The sequence below is a fragment of the Coffea arabica genome, chromosome 11c (genome assembly GCF_036785885.1).
Source record: "Coffea arabica cultivar ET-39 chromosome 11c, Coffea Arabica ET-39 HiFi, whole genome shotgun sequence".
In the NCBI taxonomy this organism is placed as follows: Eukaryota; Viridiplantae; Streptophyta; class Magnoliopsida; order Gentianales; family Rubiaceae; genus Coffea; species Coffea arabica.
In genome coordinates this window covers 43,907,066-43,926,461 of record NC_092330.1, presented here as the reverse complement: position 1 = coordinate 43,926,461, position 19,396 = coordinate 43,907,066, and the positions used below count along the sequence as shown (strand labels likewise).

The 19,396-nt window shown below is 35.9% G+C and overlaps 2 protein-coding genes across 4 annotated transcripts; one reads left to right on the top strand and one right to left on the bottom strand.

Annotated features, from left to right (window-relative positions):
- Window positions 1-1,258: 1,258 nt before the first annotated feature.
- On the bottom strand, window positions 1,259-4,336 carry LOC140017021 (polygalacturonase At1g48100-like). Its single transcript, XM_072071371.1, has 8 exons — window positions 3,911-4,336; window positions 3,471-3,599; window positions 3,106-3,276; window positions 2,953-2,991; window positions 2,621-2,828; window positions 2,331-2,412; window positions 2,119-2,227; window positions 1,259-1,841 (listed from the first exon to the last, which is right to left on the bottom strand). The coding sequence occupies exons 1-8, from the start codon at window positions 4,211-4,213 to the stop codon at window positions 1,440-1,442; spliced, it is 1,443 nt and encodes a 480-aa protein (XP_071927472.1). The 5' UTR covers window positions 4,214-4,336; the 3' UTR covers window positions 1,259-1,439.
- Window positions 4,337-10,563: 6,227 nt separating this feature from the next.
- Window positions 10,564-13,950, top strand: LOC113719591 (cysteine-rich receptor-like protein kinase 3). Of its 3 annotated transcripts, none has more exons than XM_072071082.1 (8): window positions 10,564-11,126; window positions 11,454-11,512; window positions 11,827-11,943; window positions 12,030-12,169; window positions 12,389-12,599; window positions 12,683-12,917; window positions 13,049-13,196; window positions 13,282-13,950. In XM_072071082.1, exons 1-8 carry the CDS (start codon window positions 10,744-10,746, stop codon window positions 13,609-13,611), a joined length of 1,623 nt encoding a protein of 540 aa, XP_071927183.1. In that variant the 5' UTR covers window positions 10,564-10,743; the 3' UTR covers window positions 13,612-13,950. The 3 variants fall into 3 exon arrangements, with proteins under 3 accessions (XP_071927183.1, XP_027100620.1, XP_027100621.1); XM_027244820.2 differs by having other exon boundaries at window positions 10,826-10,966; window positions 11,044-11,512; XM_027244819.2 differs by having other exon boundaries at window positions 10,565-11,512.
- The last annotated feature ends 5,446 nt before the right edge of the window (window positions 13,951-19,396 follow it).

Genomic DNA, 19,396 nt, shown 5'->3' with positions numbered 1-19,396 from the left:
TAATTTAGGATTATAGCCTAATAAAAAATTACATTATTTACTTAACTGAGTTAATAATAGTTTAGTAATTTGTGGCAACTTTAGGAAGTTATCAGCTATTCGTCCTTTGTTTTTGTTTTTGTTTTTTTTTTTTTTTTGGTAAGTGGGAGGACTCGAACCCGAGACCTCTTGCTTACACTCCCTCCCCCCGTACAACCCAACCCAACCCTCCCCCTATTCGTCCTTTGTGATTAAACCAACTTGTCATATAAAATTTCAATAGATATGAGATACTAAATTGGTAACTTGCACTGGCAAAATTATGCTATTATTATATATTCCGTTGTCGTGATATTATTATTAGTGTAATCAGCTTTTAATTAAGTAAAAAAAAAGAAAAGAAAAAAAGGTACTGCTATTTTAATTACTCCGCTTTTACCCTGTGAGGAATGGACGCAAGCAGCTTTAGCTTTATATATATGTATAAACTATCTATCAGTCTCTCCCGGCAACTTTTGAGGTTACCTGGCCTTCAATCGTGCGCGTGCATGCAATAAAGGGTACAAGATTATGGGACGGTGGAAACAGTAGTACCTTTTGAGGTTCGCCACCACCATTACATTACCAGCCCACCACCACCACCACCACCTCCCAAAAACTTTTATATACGCTTTCTGCCAGCTAACTCAAAGAAAGCCGCAGCCACATTTGATGGTGGTGACATCGATTCTACTTGGAAAAGTGTTTTTACTTTCATATATATATTCTATGTTACTCTTATTATGTCTGTTTGCGGGCGCTTCTAAGTTTGAAGCTCTACGAGCTTTTCCCGCAAGGCATCCTGACTGATTAAGGAAAGGATTCTTGGTCCCTCTACTATGGATGAACTTTAAACATATTGCTATGACAAAATTGTCCTATATTCAATGCATTGCACCAGAAGCCATCAGAAACTTTCGCGGCCAACACACTACCAGGCAAATCTTCTGCCTTCCATAATCTTCTGCCATTCCTTTTCAAGTCAAAAGAAACGCTAAATTAACTTCAAACACGCAAGTTTCTAGGCAAATCACACCCTGCGCAAGGGAACCACCCCAAGACAAGATTATTTGGCCTAATCTCGGATGGAAGCATTGAAATATTTGCATCACGAATAGTTAAAGGAAGTTGAAATTTTCAGGACAGGCCAGGGTGGAGTAATTTTGTCTATTTCTGTTACACTAAATCTAAACCCTCCATAGCTCAACTACATTAATTTGATTGCATTCACAGATATATCAAGGAGCAAATGAAATAAAGATCATCCAACTATTAACGGGTACGTAAAAATGCTATTCATGAACATCAATCTGTACCATCACCTTCCTGCAATCCAAAACACTGCGGAGGGGAAGCATTGACAGAGCAAAGCACTCGAACGGCCTAAGACAAAGACTCTGAATTATACAAAATACAAATGACTAGCAAGATTTCCCGTGGGATCTTGATATTTTTTGCAAGACGCTACCTCCCTTTAACAGGCAATAATCAATGCTTGTTGGAACAAGGGGTGCTTGTGACTTCCCGTAAGAGTTCCAGCACAAGGCATCCCGCAATCCACGAAACTCAAGCGATGGCTGTAAATTAATGGCACTTAAATCAACATTGCTGCACGGAACCGAACTGCTGCAGGCCAAATGAAGGGGCTGAGCTGAATAAGTTCCTGTTATTTTATCAAATTTGACCCCAGATACTGCCACTGCTCCTGTTTTATTCTTGCAAATATGCTTGTCGCAGTAGTACTGATCGATCATTATCGGGACCTTAACATCAGATACTTGTATGTTGGAAAATGACACATTTTTCACTGCTCCAAGACCACCCTGATATTGGAACATAAATGTAAAAATAAATACATATATCAATATAAAGCGAAACTTCAAAATATGAACAATTTTCAGTTCATGGACATTGGACACTATTCTACTGTTGCTGACAGTTTGGTAATTTACACTATGGGACTGCGAATAAATATGTTAGCTTTGTGAAGATGGCCCTTTTAGCACCGGGTTCCTATCTAGAAATAAATAGGAATCTCGCGAAATCCATCATAACGAAGGTTAGAATGGAAAGTATCGGTGATTATTTGACCAATCTTACCTGCCACGTCTTGATCCGTGCACCATATAGAGTGTTATTCATGAAAATGCTATCCACAATAATGTTGGAGACACAAGCCACGGTTCCACCCTTACCTAGCCCTCCTAAGCTGTTATTTTCAGCGCACAGTACTATTTAGTACTCAATTAAAACTAAACTCCAAAATACTACAGTATAGTACCCCAAAAAAAAAAGAAAGAAAAAAAAATTACCTTATACCATGTCCAGGACCGCAATTGATATGATGCACAAAAACATTGCTGCAACCAGTTTGGATTGAAACACAATCGTCCCCTATTCAAATCCAATTATCCATTAGAAAAATAGTTTTATTTGCCTTATACAATCGCCATAAACAAATACTTGGGCTTTAAGAACAGTCCCGATGGGGTGAATTAATGTTAATAAATAGTATCTGGCCTAAGGAAATCAAACTCCTTTGGCCTATTGTATTATCCAAGAACGACTATTAAATCATAGCACATTAGTAATAGAACAGTACCACATCCGATGTAGGAGTGGTGAATTTCTACATCTTGGGAATTTTGCAGGTGAATGCCGTCAGTGTTTAAGCTGGTTTCTGGTGCAGAGATTGTAATATTGTTGACCTCCACTCCTCTGGAGTTGTCAAACTTTAAATGGCAGTTCGGACTATTTATAATCTTGATGTCACGAACCGTAACGTTGTAGCTTGAGTAGAATCTCAAAGCCTTCATCAACAGGTAGAAAGCCAAAAAAAAAAAAAACATTCCATTAAAAACACGAGTGTGAGGAAATTTTTCTAAAAGAAAAAGAATGTTCCCTATATATTTTATTGTAGTAAGTCTTACGTACCGTGGGTTTCATGTCTGGAAAGGTTTTAGGGCGCTTGTCCTGGAAATGAATATCATCAAAGTTGTGAGAAGCAAAATGAAGTCAAGAGAGAGAGAGAATAATGCTATCGCAAATTAATTACGTAATTAGCAATTCTATGGAATTGGTACAAACCTTCATCGAATCAAATGGAGAGGAAGGAGTCCACCAGTTAGAACCTTGACCATCAACAATCCCAGAACCTTGAATAGTGAAATTCTGAAGCCATTTGAAATTTATCCATTGAAACAAACTTGATTTTGGCCCTGACCATACTTTCGAAGGAGCCAATACCAGGCCATCTATCTGTTCTCGATTCCAGTAATTGAATATTAGTCGACCAGTATCCCTACTAATTAATTGTGGAGTATATATTTTGCATTGTGAAATGACTTTCTAGCAAAAGAAAGAATTATACATTCCAATAATTAAATGACTTTCATGCAGTTCATGAAATGCAGAAATCTATTCAATTCATTAGTGAACTAAGATTGGGGTACCTGAAGAGTGAGGTGTGGCTGGCATGGTCCTTGAAGTGTTGTGGGCTTTATAAGAAACTTGAATTCCGACGGAAACTCCATAGTAGCTCCGGGGACCTTGCATGCAGCCTCCCATGCGGCTGCAACCGCCTAAAAAGTTTACAAATTCAATGAGGAGTTAGACGGAAAACACGACTAATCTCCGATCAAACTCCCCATCATTATTTTACCGGGACAGCGGAGAGGATGGAATTAATGCCGATCAGTAGTAGTTTGAGCTCCTCCGCTTTTTTCAAAAATAGACAGTTTTTCTTGTAAAGCTGGGGGTGAAAAAAGCATGGAGGAGTAATATTTTCGTTAACTCTTTTTTTTTTTAAATTAAAAAGTTTTCTATAATTGAGCTTTTTTCCGTAAATATGTAGAACAAAACAGATTGAGGGCTCGACGAGTAATATATTTACCTTGGAATCATCACAAATTCCATCGCCCTTGGCACCAAATGATAGGACATCAAAAATGGTGGACTCGGTTATTGGCGGTGAAGCAGGAGCATGAGCGGGAATGCGTGACCTTCTAGTTCTAGGTGGAGTACTAACATTTCCTTTATGGTTTGTGTGTTTCTTGTGCTGAGCACGATGCATTTTCTGGCCGTGACTTTTCCTTGCTTCGACGGACAATGCTGAAAATGCAAAGAGGAGAATAAGCGAAAAAAGACGGAAGAAATAAGCTGAAGAGTTTCTGTTCCTCTTCATGTCCCTGGCCATTTTACTCTCGATCGCTGATTGAATAAAAGCTGAGAGTTTCCTGGAGAATCTTTTCAGTTGATGGAAGTTTATATAGTTGCATTTTGCAGAAATGCCCTGACAACTATTTCAAATTACAGTGCAACACGCAATTACTTCAAGGTCATCATGTTCAAGCTCAAAAAGCATTCGATTGAACAAAGAATGTCGCGCAATGATTGTTGAAAAGTATTACTATTACATACAAGATTAAGTATGAATTTTCTAATGGATTAGCATCTAATATATAGAACTAAATCTTTAAAGAGGTGACAAAAAAAAAAATTTTAGGACCCAACTAAGACCTTAGTAATATACAAATGGATATAAAAAAAAAAATGAATAGTTTTATAATGCAAGAGCTTCCCAAAGAATTGAGTCACTCTCCCCCGTTCTCTACCCCTGCAGTGTACAGAAAAACAAAAGGAGCAAGCAGCCCATACTTCGTTGGTGGTTGCTTGCCTTCTTCCCTTTTTCTCAACACATGAAAAAGCAAAAAAGTATAAAGAGCTAAAAAGTTCAAGAACCTATCTATGATATGACATGCGGGGAGTGACGGTGAGGATGAAAGTGGAATCTCGCATATACCGTCCCCAAATAACGTAATTAACTAACAAAGGTTGTCTGGTACGGGTGCTTTTTGAGCGGAATATTAATATTGTCTCCTCCTATCTTATTGATAATAAAGCATCCATCTCATTAGAACACAATAAATGAGATTCTTCCGTATGTGTAACAGTAATCATTGGTGGGTTTGGTACAACAATAATAATATTAGTAGATTATTAATTATACTAATAATTATATATGTGTACTAATACAAATTATTAATTGGTTATACTAAATTTCTAATACATTTATACTAAATCCCTAATTACACTTAATACAATAACATTTTTTTCTTAAAAAAAGCACAAGCACAATAATGAATTAGTGATTGTAGTTGTGCCAAAAGTGAAAATTTGACTACTTTAGTTATATTTATTTCATCATGTTGGATTGTATTCAATTAATTTTTGTTTAATTGTTTTTATAAGTTTCAATTGTAAAAATTACAATGAATAATAATTCGATAATGTGTTGATATCTTAGTACTTGATTATTTGCTAAAATTTAATTATAATAAAATTATATAACAAATTTTTATTAGCCCTGCGTGAGCACTTGCGGGGGAAACGGAGCGGGCGGAGCGGGGGGAGCTGGGAGATGGGGCGGGGGCGAGGGAAGTTTGTAGGCAGCGGAGCGGGAGATGGGAGAGGAATCCCCCAACCCAACCCCGCCCCGTTACCATCCCTGTTCTTCGATGTACGAGCTTCAGCATGTGGGAAATTGTCGATGAAAAGTTGAAAGAGGAGAATCTAATTTGTCCAATGGGAAGCCCATAAGTGGCTGCAGCACTCAGGCTCTGTGATCTGTCTAGGTTGCAACACCAAAAAATCAACATCTACAAAATTTGTTCTCTCTCTCTTTCATGTAACAACTATACATCATACAAAATTTGCACCAACGGATATTGGCACAAGCGGAAGGAGTTTGCATTCCTTAACCATGAGCTCTCGAATTTGAAATTCATGGGAATGAAAAGAACAATGTTAGTAGAACTTCCCCGCAAAAGATCCGATCCGACTCGAATAGGATTAGTCGCAGACCGTAAAATAAATGCGAATACCTCTGAGTTATACCAAATATATATATATATATATATATATGTACAGAATTTGCACAATGCGAGGAGCACGCTTTGGAAAATTCTCCACGCAATTGATCTCAACGACTCTTTTTTTTTTTTTGCCCTCTCAAAAAAAAAGGAAAAGAAAAGAAAGACAAAGATAAAGAGAGAGACGATTAATTTTTCATCGTGATTGAAGAACGCGGGTACTGATTTGTGGCCGCCCACTACAACAAGGCGGCTGGACACATTACGGGCCCTCTTCTCAAATACTGGGTTGAATATGGGACCCGTTTCGGTTTCCATCAGACGACAACATTGAAACCTATGAAAGGGTGATCATATAGCTCAGGACCAGAAAAACCGAATCCACGAAAAGGGCCCATGTTATTGTGAGTCTCCTCCTCCACAGTCCAGACCTGTGGTCGACCGTAGTCGCGTGACATACAAGTATGCTGCAACCAGTTGACGTTCAGCGTTATTGACCGACCGACCCCACACGCCATTCTGGTTGGTTTCTGCAATCCTTTTCAGTTTTGTTTACTGAGCAAGCTTTCTTTTCTCGGGTGTCGTCTTCAAAGATGCCCAAAATTGGACGCTCGGTTTTAGAACTTTGACAACTCACTTTCAAAAGCATATTATTGACATTCGTTTCGTACAGAAGATCACCTTCAATCAGAGATATTTTTGTTTGGATTGTGAATTATTAGAGATATTTTTACTGTAGTACTTTTTGTGATGTGATGTATGTGAGATAAAAAGGTAATTGAGAAGATAAAAAGGTGTGTTGAAAATTGTAATGCTGATGCAAGCAAATATATTTTGGCAAATAAACAGCAATCCAAACAAACCCTCGCTTTCAGACGAACAAAAAAATTGACAAAAAAGGGGCTCTGTCCTTGTAGTAATTTTGACAAAATGCTTCTACAGCGTCATCGGGCCAACGGACAATCCGCTGCCCACCTTTCCTCCAAAGAGTTCCATCCTCCCCACGGACTAAAAACCCATCCCAGGTTGCTCCGTTCGGAAGTCTGATATGAGTAAAGGTGGCAATATGGATAAATGGTTCATAATTGATTTTGATTTAATGGATGGTGGATGAAATTTATCCAATCCATTTAGATCCATTTATTAAATGGATCTAAATGGATTAAATACAAACCAATTATCCATTTATAATCCATTTAAATATTTTTGTTACTTTTTTTTTTGCATTACCATTTCTTGTAATATGAAGATACTTTTTTATGTACTTGTAAATTTTATGTGTACTTGAATGAGAAAGAGGACAAATTTTAGGTACTCTGATTGTTATATGGTTATACATCCACTTCCCTATACTTGGCATGCAATAGACTGCTTTAGATGGAATTTGGTATCAGGTCCATTCCTGTTTACCATGGCTGACGTATTACACACATTCTGCCATGGCAGCAAGTTGAGCATGGTCGTGTGGAATGCAAGTGATGGCATCACAAACCAATCGTTTACACTCGCTAAAGGCTGCGGGCTTCATTGCCCAATGCAGACTAGTTCTAAGGAATTGCAAAGCAGTTGTATCCTCTTTAAATTCAAAAATAACATTCTTTTCGGTTCCTGTGGACAAGTCCAAATTTGAAATTTTGAATGGACCAGCATGGAATACTAGATTTTATGCAAGACAAATATTGGATTCAACGTTCTCAAGGGAATTTCATCAAGCACTTCATAAACATAATAAGCATAGTGCTAGTAACAACGCCTTCGTGAATAGCTAAACAAATTAGTCTTGTTTAAATAGATTAATGATCACTGATTCATGTAAATTATTCTTATGATGTTGGACCTGTGCTTTTTTACCTGCTGATTTGAGGTACAACTTTTTTGTATGACGTCGTCAGTGAGAAGTTGCGTGAAGAATGCCACTGAGATTGAGCTTGAACGTCTGGCAAATGAAGTTCTACTAGTCTTAAATTGTCAGATGAGCTTTCACCTAAGTTTTTCTTGATAAAACTGAGGTTAATGGCCGTAGAACAGAAGTATATTTGGAATTTCTTTTGCGTCAGTTTTTTGGAGAGTTGCAAGAAGGGACACAACATCAGGACTCTGAAACTAGCGGACTCTTGTGTTTTAGTCATTTCCTTTCCTTTCTTTTTATTTGGTTTTTAAATAAATGGATATATATGGTTTCTGTGGATAATCCATGTAAATCCATTTAATTTAATGGTTTTACTTTGATCAACCATTTAAAACCAACACTATAAATGGATAATCCAAATCCATTTAATTATGAATTATATGGATGGATAACTGGATTTCAATCCAAATTGCCACCTCTAGATATGAGTTTTTACTATGTACAGACTCAAAAAGTATTCAAAGGATTAAAAAAATTTATAAGTTGTTTGGATTGAGCTTGAAATGCTTTTTCAAGTTAAGTTGTTTGGATTGGTGTAACGCTTGCTTTTATGATACCATAACATACGAGATAATTAGCTATGTGTTTGTTTGTAAGTTATTTGAGATATTTTTAGTGTAGCACTTTTTGTGATGTGATATATGTGAGATAAAAAGTTAATTAGAAAGATAAAAAGGTGTATTGAAAATTGTAATGGTGATGTAAGCAAATATTTTTGGCCAAATAACTCACAATCCAAACACACTCAAAATATGTTGATTGAGAAAATAATATTTAAAATATGTATTTATGATGTAATATTAGTTTTTTTTTTAAAAAAAATTGCCTACACTTCTGAATCGATATCAATAAAATAATAGAACAAATAAATAAAAGAAAATGCAGTTCCATAAACTGCTGGAAAATGAGGTATTCGTAAAATAATCAAAACATGTTGCCATCTTTATAATTTAAATATCAAAATATTTTCTCTTTTAAAAAGAGATCGATAGTAGTTCTCTATTTACTTATTTAACGATTCAAACTCGTAATCTAACCATATTATTATTAGGGAAAATCGTCCAAAACGTCCCTCACATTTTGTAAAATAACTTTTTTCGTCCCTCACTTTTAAAAGTATAATTTTATGTCCCTTACATATTCATATCGGTCAAATTTAGTCCATAACTAGGTTTCCGATCATTTTTTGGCCGGAATCCATCATGTGCAAGGCACGTGATCATTTTTTAAGGGTGAATTTGTCAAATTATATTTTACATAATTTGATCTATAGTCCTCCACATTTTATAAAATAAATTTTTTCGTCCCTCACATTTTATAAAATAATTTTTTTCATCCCTCACATTTCACAAAATGAATTTATCTATCCCTCACATTTCAAAAAATGAAATTTTCATTTCTCACTAATTATGTGTGTGAATACATTTTTTTTAAACACATGTATATGTCTATTTGATTTTGCTTAATAATAATAGCATAAACACATGTGTGTAATTGGGTCCAACTTGTGGGCTATCTTCTTTTTTTGTATGATTATGACTAATATTTACCAATAGAACCTTAATTTGCATATTTATATTGTATTTTGACCGAAAATAGTTTTATTGGCCAACTTGACAATGAATGCAAGATATTTTACTAGCTAATACCAGATAAAATCAAATGATCACGTATAATATATGGTATTCATATTGTTAAGTGAAATCAAATAGACACATACATATATTTATGCTATTCGTATTATTAAGTAAAATCAAATAGACATATACATGTGTTTAAATAAAAATGTATTCACACACATATTTTTTTTTTAGGGTTTCCCTTACACACATAATTAGTAAGGGATGGAAATATTCATTTTTTGAAATGTGAGGGATGGAGAAATTCATTTTGTGTAATGTGAGGGACGAAAAAATTTGTTTTATAAAATGTGGAGGACGAAAAAATTTGTTTTATAAAATGTGGAGAACTATAGATTAGATTATGTAAAATATAATTTGACAAATTTACCTTTAAAAAATGATCGGAAACCTAGTTAGGGACTAAATTTGACCAATGTGAATATGTAAGGGACATAAAATTACACTTTTAAAAGTGAGGGACGAAAAAAATCATTTTATAAAATGTGAGAAACGTTTTGGACGATTTTTCCTTATTATTATAGGTCAAGTATGTTGTCACTAGATTGTCACTGAATGCCCATTGCTACTCAATGCCCATTACATTAACGGATTGTCTGCTCGAGTCTTCGTCACCTCATGGGCTGTCTGCGGCTGTGGGACTTTATACGATTACGTCTGAGAATTTGTCTCGAAGCCGGCCTTGTCGACGTGGTCCCTACATTTGCTCCAATTGGCCTCCAATTTTGTAATGAACGAACACTGCAAATATTTCAAAGTAATCCCTCAGATTTTAATCTCCTTTTAGTTAGAAAGCCTCAATAGAAAGATCTTTTTTCCCTTTCTTGAAAAAGATAAATTTCCTGCTCTGTTCATGTTTTCCGAAGTACGTTTGGTCATTTTATTTGAGGGAAAGAATATCGTTTTAGCCTGAAAATTTCATTTGGCCGGGCCGTATCATATTTATGAATTTGGGACAAAAGGTGGCAAATATGTGGGAGGACATTGAATTATATTAAACATTAGGGACTCAAAAGGAATTTTGAAAACCCTTCTGATGGTACCATCGGAGGCTTACGGCATTGACCATCTTCCGAAAATATCCGCACCACATTAGTAATATATTACCAATCCAGATGAGAAATTTAAGGTCAGCTTCTCTCCAACTTCAACTTGCTTCTTTCTCAATCTCCACGTGAACTCCTAGCGTTGAGTTTCTTGACAAATGGTCTTGTCTTAAAACTTAACTGTGTCCCAATCTTTCTCATCCCTGAAGTGAACACCCCTATCAGGAATATTTTCTTTTTAACTTCTTCTGAAGCCACGGATGGCTTCTCCATTGTTATTAATTATGCTAGTAATAATATTCTCCTCCAACATAATCAGGTCTTTGTCTGATCCAAGAGCAACAGAGGCAGCTCTGGTATGCACCAACAAGACATCATCACAATCTGATCGCCAAGTTTATGTGGCAAGTTTTCTAGCGGCCATGGATGCAATCTCACCCCTGGTTGCAAGACAAGGCTATGGAGGTGTAGTCAATGGGACTGGTAATAATACAGTTTATGCTTTTGGTGAGTGCATGAAAGATTTGTCCCAGACTGATTGTAATCTTTGTTTTGCACAGTGCAAGACACAGATTCTTAGGTGCCTCCCTTTCCAGAGGCTGACTCGTGGAGGCAGGCTTTTCTATGATGGATGTTATTTGAGGTATGATGATTATATGTTCTTCAATGAGAGTTTGGATGCAGAGGATAAGACTGTTTGCGGGGTGAATGATTTTGGTGGGAATCAGAGTTTGTTTAAAGCTAATGTTGCACAACTGGTGAGGAATATGAGTGTGGAGGCGCCTAAAACTGATGGTTTCTTTAAAGGATTTGTGAATAGAGGGAACTTGACAGTTTATGGATTGGCTCAGTGTTGGGAGTTTGTTAATGGAACTTCTTGCGAAAAATGTTTGAAAGATTCTGTCTCTAGGATTGGTTCTTGTCCTCCTAAGGATGAAGGGAGAGTGTTAAATGCTGGTTGTTATCTCAGGTACTCAACGAAGAAGTTCTATGACAATTCCTCAACCACTGCTCCTTCCGGAAATGGAGGTGATTTTTCTCTTAATTTAATTTCTTATTTTGCCAGAAGTTACATTGAATATCTGCAAACATGTCACTTAATTGATTCGATGAGATGAGCTCTCCCCTTCACCATCTCACAGCACCTCTCTGCATTGGGTAAATGATTTCCTGCACAAGTCAGATGGAGAAGAGTTTCATGTATACCTTATGGAGCGTACACTTTGTGTCTTTATCAGAGGATGTTTGTTTGTGAAATTGACCATAGTCGTGCTCAGTTTTCTTTAGGTAATTCATATTGTGGACCATGAATTTGGAGTACTAATACAGGTTGATTTTGATAGGAGGATCTCGCCGAGTGGCTATTATTCTTGCTGCAACATTTTCTGCTGTTGCTTTTTTGCTAATATTAGCATTCATCTCATTCTTTGCAAAGAAGAGAGTTATGAAACAGAAAAGAGGTACTGAAGTCCTGAAATTTACTTATCTTTTATTTTTGATGTTAACTGAAGCCTGAGATTTAACATAAACTGCTCTCATGTTGTAGAAAAGAAGCAACTAGGTGCTCTTTTGCAGACGGTTAACAAGTCCAGGCTCAACATTTCTTATGAAACACTCGAGAGGGCAACAGACTACTTTAACAATGCCAATAAATTGGGTCAAGGTGGATCTGGTTCTGTTTACAAAGTAATTTTCTTTTCATAGCATCTCTCCTAATAATGCCTCTATCCTTCAATGATAAACTAAGCAAATTTTGGCATGATTAACAATTTTAACAGAAATACCGGGGGGTTTTTTTTTTTTTGCCCCCCCAAAGGTAGAGCAATAAATAATGCCCCCCCCCCCCCCCTTATGAAGCAAAATGTTTTTATATCCTTATCTGATGTGTTTTTGTGTTCCCTACAGGGTGTTCTGCCAAATGGTCAGGCTGTTGCCGTAAAGAGATTGTTCTTCAATACAACTCAATGGGTAGATCATTTCTTTAACGAGGTCAATCTGATAAGCGGCATTCAGCACAAGAATTTAGTGCAGCTGCTCGGTTGTAGCATCACAGGGCCGGAGAGCCTCCTTGTGTACGAGTATGTGCCAAATGGGAGTCTTCATGATCATATATTTGGTTGGTAACTTACGCTAAACTCCACTGATAATTGTCTTTGTAGCCCTCATTTTGTATTGACTGATTGCATCTGTTTGCTTTAGTTAAGAAGAATGTTCAGCCACTGAGCTGGGAGGATAGGTACAAAATTATACTAGGTACAGCCGAGGGCCTGGCATTTCTTCATGAAGAATCAAAGTTGAGGATTATACACAGAGACATAAAATTGAGCAACATTCTTGTAGACGAGTCATTCACACCAAAAATAGCTGATTTTGGTCTTGCTAGATTATTCCCGGAAGACAAGACTCATATCAGTACTGCCATTGCTGGTACACTGTAAGTAAAGCGCCTTCTTTTTGTTGATTTTGATTCTCTTGCCTTTTGCTTTGGCTTGCTGAGCCGCTTACAAACCCAAATTGCTCGCTGTCATGGATGAATGACCTTTTTATTCAACTCCTCACTTGCAGTGGCTACATGGCTCCGGAGTATGTAGTTCGTGGAAAGTTGACCGAGAAAGCAGATGTTTATAGTTTTGGAGTTCTTGTCATAGAAGTAATTTGTGGAAAAAGAAACAATAATGCTGTCTCTCAGAATTCATTTTCTGTCCTGCAAAAGGTAGTCTTGGGACATACAAGTTTTCCATAACAACTAACTGCAAGCATGAATACCGATGAGTCTGACATATATATATTTTTTACAGGCATGGAAGCTGTACGGAACAGGAAAACTAGGCGAAGCAGTGGAAGCATCACTGCAGGGTAATTTCATAATAGAGGAGGCATCCAGACTGCTACAAATAGGCCTGCTTTGTGTACAGGCATCTGCAGAACTCCGACCGTCCATGTCTGTTGTTGTGAAAATGCTGAACAATCAGCATGAGATTGCTCAGCCAACTCAGCCACCATTTCTCAACTGTAGCAGTTCAGATATCAGCCCCTTAAATCGCTCTGGCACTCCCTACTTTCAGTCTGATTCATATACACAATCATCTGGGAATGACATGACAGATAGTTTCATTGAGGCCAGATGAAGAAAGATGGAACCAGAATTTTTTTTTTGAGTCGCGACTAAACTTCATCGTAAATGCAGCATCCTCTATTCATCGACCGGAAATCTCATTCGACGGATCAGCCTGGTTCTCTAAATATCCACCTGAGCAAAGATTATGGCTGATCAAGTAGGATCATTTGACTGATACACTTTCCATTTATTTGGATTGTAACTTCTTGGAATTTTTTTTTTTTTTTTTTTTTGTCTTTTAGAGTATTCTATAGCCATGTGATATATATGTAACAAAGAAACATAACACGATGCGATTGAAACATGTACACAGAAATGTTCCAAAAATTACAAGAATTCATTCTTCAAACGGGTCTTAATATTTTTGAATGGGATCCCTGCCCTTCCCCAGCAGTCTGCTACTTCTAATTGCAATGTACCACGATTGAACATATTATCTTCGGTACACCACATTAATGGCTCAATTTAAACAATCAACCCCTCGTATGAATTATAGGTCTCTGCAATAAATAAATTATCAAAATAACAATAATAATAATTTTTCTCTGGGGGTGGAGGCGGGAGTCAAGTTCAATGCTTTGAAACGGTGGCATCCTCGTAAAGCTGCGCTAATGACAATTTCTCTTTTTTTTTTTTTTTGGTTCACATAAAATAACACCCAAAGATTAAAAAAAAAAAAAAAATGCAAAGAATGAAGGTTCGTGGGAGTCCGCGCCATGAATGATACATGCGCCATCATCATGAGCACCGCGTTTCTTCTATCGTTTCCGAAAAAAAATTACTAAAAAAAAAAGGAGGAGTACCGCGTTTGTTATAGTAACAACCTTTCCTGTTGCTTCTGTTTTCTGGCTTTAGCCGTTTACCACCGGGAATTGGTTGACTTAGACATCAGGTGGACGAATAAACGAATGAATAAATGCTGTAGGACGAAAAGTCTTTGTATATTAGACTTATTAGTAGTAACTGGTACAGGACCACAGGTCCATGCGGTCCCGGTTAAACTGCCCGGTGGACAAAGTCAATAATTAATGAATTCTTATCAAAAATAAATAAATAAATAATTAATGAATTTAACTCCCGTCGCGGCCGGTCCCCCCATGTCATGTGTACTTGATGATATCATCATTATTGGACTACTTGTCCGAAGGCGATTCAAAAGAGTGGATGCGGCGTCACAAGTTCCGTTTCGATCAAATGACAAATTATTTGTCCCTGGGATAAAAGGACGGGTAACAGGATAATGACTTAATTAATTAAGGGTTAATTACATTTACCTCCCCTGAGGTTTGATCAAATAACGAATCGATCTCTGAAATTTGATCAAATAACCAAAAGGTCCCTCAAATTGAAAGATTATAACAGATACACCCCTCCCGTTAGTATGTTGCCGTTGACTGTTAAAATTATGGGTTAATTACATTTACCTCCCCTGAGATTTGACCAAATAACGAATCGATTCCTGAGATTTGACCAAATAACAGATTTCTCTCCCATACTAACTTCTGTCACTTATATGTAACGGAAATAGCCAAAAGTTTGAATAACCCTTATTGATTTTCATCAATTTTTTGACCTATCGATTTTTATGTTTTCAAAAAAAAAAAATTTTGGTTAACAGATAAAATTTTGAATCCAACAAATTATTAATTTATTTAACAAATAAAATCAAAGTAAATTCTGGTAGACCTTGTAATGCAAAATTTACCATACATGTATTTTGTAATTTGGTGAAATAATGTGACAAATTTTGGGTTACATGGGGTAATACCCATTATCCCATAAAATACCAGTGCTTTACGACTTTTTCCAATTATATGAACAAAGTACCCATTTTTTTAAAAAATAATTTATTTAAAAGATAAAGTAAAATTAAAATTTCCAACGAATAAGAGGGTTGAAAACGTAGTACGCATTTTTTCTTTCTATAATGTACCAGCTCCTTATACTTTTCCTATATTATATAAACGAAGTACCAGCTTTTTATTGGCGTTTTACTCTATATTTATTAGTAACCCATTGTAAAATCAAACCAGCAGAAAGCTTTGCTACACAATGTAATTAACCCTTAAAAATTTGATGGAAATCAATAAGGGTTATTCAAACTTTTGGCTATTTCCGTTACATATAAGTGACAGAAGTTAGTATGGGGGAGGAATCTGTTATTTGATCAAATTTTAGGAATCGATTTGTTATTTGGTCAAATTTCAGGGAAGGTAAATGTAATTAACCCTAACGGTCAACGGCAACAAACTAACAGGAGGGGTGTATCTGTTATACATCTTTCAATTTGAGGGACCTTTTTATTATTTGGTCAAATCTCAGGGATCGATTCGTTATTTGATCAAAGTTCAGGGGAGGTAAATGTAATTAACCCATTAATTAATGCTACAGGCAGAACTCTAAAATTTAGTCGCTTTTCAACAATCTAAGCACAAGACAGAACAACTGTACCATTTTGGATTCATACGGCGTTGAATCAAAGTCCCGCAGCTGCTCGTGCCTAAAGTGTGTGTGTGTGTGTGTGTCCAGGGAATCCTGTCAATTACTCCACAAAGTCCAGAATTGGGAAGACTTTGAAAAATCGATCCGACTGCCAGACTTTAGTGCTGTACAGGGCTGCTGGTTTACTTGCGTCGTAGTCCGGTATTTTGACCTTAATGAATGAAGAAAATCTTAAGTGTGTTTCTTTAATCAAAAGAGAATAAGAAAGAAAAAAGAAACGTTAATTTGATTTTTACTAAAATTGCAGATTTTTTAAAAAGGCTATGAACATCATCAACACATAATCGAAGCTAGACCATCCTAAAACTTTTAGGATCTTTTTTTTTTTTGGCCTAACTTTTAGGGTTTTTAGCAGTATTACCACTCTGCTGCAACTCCTGGGCTAATGCTGGAAAGAGTTGCATGTGGTCAGGTTTACACTCTCTTGAATATCCCTCCTATTAGTCAATTTTCCAGTTTACTTCACCGACTTCCGCTTAACAATTCCATGTTGATTCTAATAAAGAAAAGGAAGCGGCTGCCAGCTTTAAATCGAGGATTCTCTACTACATTTTATTTCAACATAATAAAGCCCGGAGTCAAGGTAGAAAGTCTTTCCCAAAAAAAAAAAAAAACGACGTAAATAGAACCTTCAATTGTTAAACTTTGATATATATATATATATATATATATATATAAAGATAGAGTAGATTGAAATGTTCATCCAACTAAACCTTAAGCTAATTTGAGGAAAAAGCACATTAGCTATTTGTCCCTCTTAACCGTTTCTCATGAGTTAGGCAATATTTGTACCAATTATAGCACCGGTCTCCTTATAATTTTCATTTTTCGGTGTTGGTGGGAGACAAATGTAGCCGGACTTAAATTTGAAGCATTTGAGTGTTCTTTCATCTATGGAAATTCGAGTGGAAGGTATTATCACGAGTTGATTTTGCGATCTTGCCTTTGCTTCCCTTTTCGTAAGGTGACTGCCACCGCTTTTCGTCCCGCTTGACCCACCTTTCTCGTCGCTAATCAAGCCTTTTACTCAATAACTCTTTCCGTTTAAATACAGACAACTATCCAATAGAGGTGGCAATTTTTCGACGCGACCTGAAAATACGACACGAATCTAATACGAAATTAATGGGTTTGGGTTGAGATTTCGAGAATTCGGATCAGAATCGAGTTGAACCCGATGAATCCGAAAAGAAAACAGGTCGATTTCGGATCAACCCGTGGTGACCCGATATGATCCGTTTACGAATTAAAAATAATTTAATAAACATAAAAATAATTTTATCTAACTGAACTAAGTTATTCTTTTTTTTCAAAGGCATTAATTACTTAATTCTAAATGAATTTATTTAATTTGTGTGAAGTTGAAATTATTATATTTGGACAAATATTATTTTTTACTTTTATACTGTTTTAATTTATTTTATATTTTGTTTGGGATAAAACACTTTTACGGTGTTTAATTTATTTTAGATTTGGTTTGAAATTATTTATTTAAATTTTTATTACTTGATTATGTAATTAGTTTTGTGAGAAATTGATTTTATTAGAAATTACAGTGATAAATTAATAAATTAAAATCAAGTTTCAGATCATTTCAAATCGACCCCCGCCAACCCGAAATTTTCGGATTCGGGTCAGCATACCTGACCCGTCGTGGGTTGACGGGTCGGGTTCGAATCAACAGATTTGCCAACCTGATTTGAACTCGATTGCCACCCCTACTATCCAACCACGATTTCGTGATATACATTCACCTTACTAACTAATAAATGCCTAGCGTCGTTCTCGTTGCGGCTGCAAACAAATCGATCCACTCGCGATTGGCCTATCACGAGAGGCTTGAGTACGAGTTCGAATCGATTTCGAACTTATGAAATCGAATTCGAATTCAAAAATACTAAATTCGTTAACTCGTGGACTGCTCGCGAACTCGATTATATATATATATATATATATTTTTTTTTAATAGTAAAATTACATATATTTTTTTAATATTTTATTATTTATTAAGAAAAATTATTATTTTATTTATTTTTTAAAAATAAATTTTATTTTTTTAAGTTCGAACTTGACATTTTAAATTCGTTGAATTCGAACTCGAGTTCGAGTTTCGTAAAATTAATTTGACACTCGATTCCATTGGATCAAAATTCAATTCGTTTCGTTTGCACCCTAGTTCTCGTGATGCTTTTTTTGAATAGTGCTTAACTTCCCATAAGGAGCTCTGCTATAAAGATTTTCGCACAATAATTAAGATGTGATCAAAGGGTACTACCCCGTAACTACTCCTTCGCGGAGGAGCCACTGAAGAGAGGGTACAATTGTTGGGAGGAGGGGAATGTGATCAATAGAATCAGGCTACTTCTTGGATAAATACAAAACATATGACACATCTAATCTTCACTAAAAAAGTTTGGGAAAATTTTTTAGCTTTCAAAAAATATATTTTTCAATTACATTTTTATCTCACATATATCAATTCGTTACAGTATATTTTTCTACAAAAACTCTTAAAATAGCAATCCAAATGGACATAAATGCTGTTTTCAATTATATTATAATTTCAATTATATTTACTATTAAGATCGACCTGCAAGTAAAGTTGTAATGAGATCAGCTTTTACTAGTTCGAGGCCTTCACGCCTCGGGTAGTTTGAAGAACTTAGATAGTGGTTAACATTTCATAATACACGTTCCATTAATCGACAGCTCTGTTTGGATTTTTCATTTTTTGAACAACAAGTATTTCATGCATAATGCTATAGTATTATATAAACAAAAATAATTCCAAAAACTCCATATCAATACAATATATAAAAAATAACTTTAAATATATAAAAAATTTTAAAAGTAAAATATACACATTCTTTTCTTTCATCTATCACCTATGCCACCCACCACAGCCACCATCCCCTCCTTCCTTCTCTTTCCTCTCTCTCCCCCTTCCTCCTCTCTTCCTTCCTCCTTTTCCCACCACACCCCACCCCCTCCCAAGTACTATATAAGTACTAACAGATCTACTTATATTGTCATTTGCTATATCTAAACAAAATAAACATTTTTTTAAACAAAAAACATAAATTATTAATGTCATCTATTAGAGTTACTAGCCTAATGTCTTTGATTTTCCTGGACATCAACGATGATAGAAGCTGCTTTTAAATCCTCCTCCACCGCCCCCCCCCCCCCCCAAAAAAAAACCCATCTCCTTCTCTCTCTCTTCATTTTTTAACACTAAATGGGAAAAAGAGGACAGAGTCTAGAAGGTAATACATATTGCATAGTTGTATTTG

Bases quoted from the DNA above. Each gene is read 5' to 3' on its own strand.
- LOC140017021 (XM_072071371.1), bottom strand. From the start codon at position 4,213: ATGGCCAGGGACATGAAGAGGAACAGAAACTCTTCAGCTTATTTCTTC. The intron at 2,992-3,105 runs GTTTGTACCAAT...ATTCATTTCCAG, and splicing joins CTCCATTTGATTCGATGAAG to GACAAGCGCCCTAAAACCTT. The intron at 2,228-2,330 runs GTAATTTTTTTT...TGAAAATAACAG, and splicing joins GGTCCTGGACATGGTATAAG to CTTAGGAGGGCTAGGTAAGG.
- LOC113719591 (XM_027244819.2), top strand. From the start codon at position 10,744: ATGGCTTCTCCATTGTTATTAATTATGCTAGTAATAATATTCTCCTCC. The intron at 12,170-12,388 runs GTAATTTTCTTT...TGTTCCCTACAG, and splicing joins GATCTGGTTCTGTTTACAAA to GGTGTTCTGCCAAATGGTCA. The intron at 12,918-13,048 runs GTAAGTAAAGCG...CCTCACTTGCAG, and splicing joins ACTGCCATTGCTGGTACACT to TGGCTACATGGCTCCGGAGT.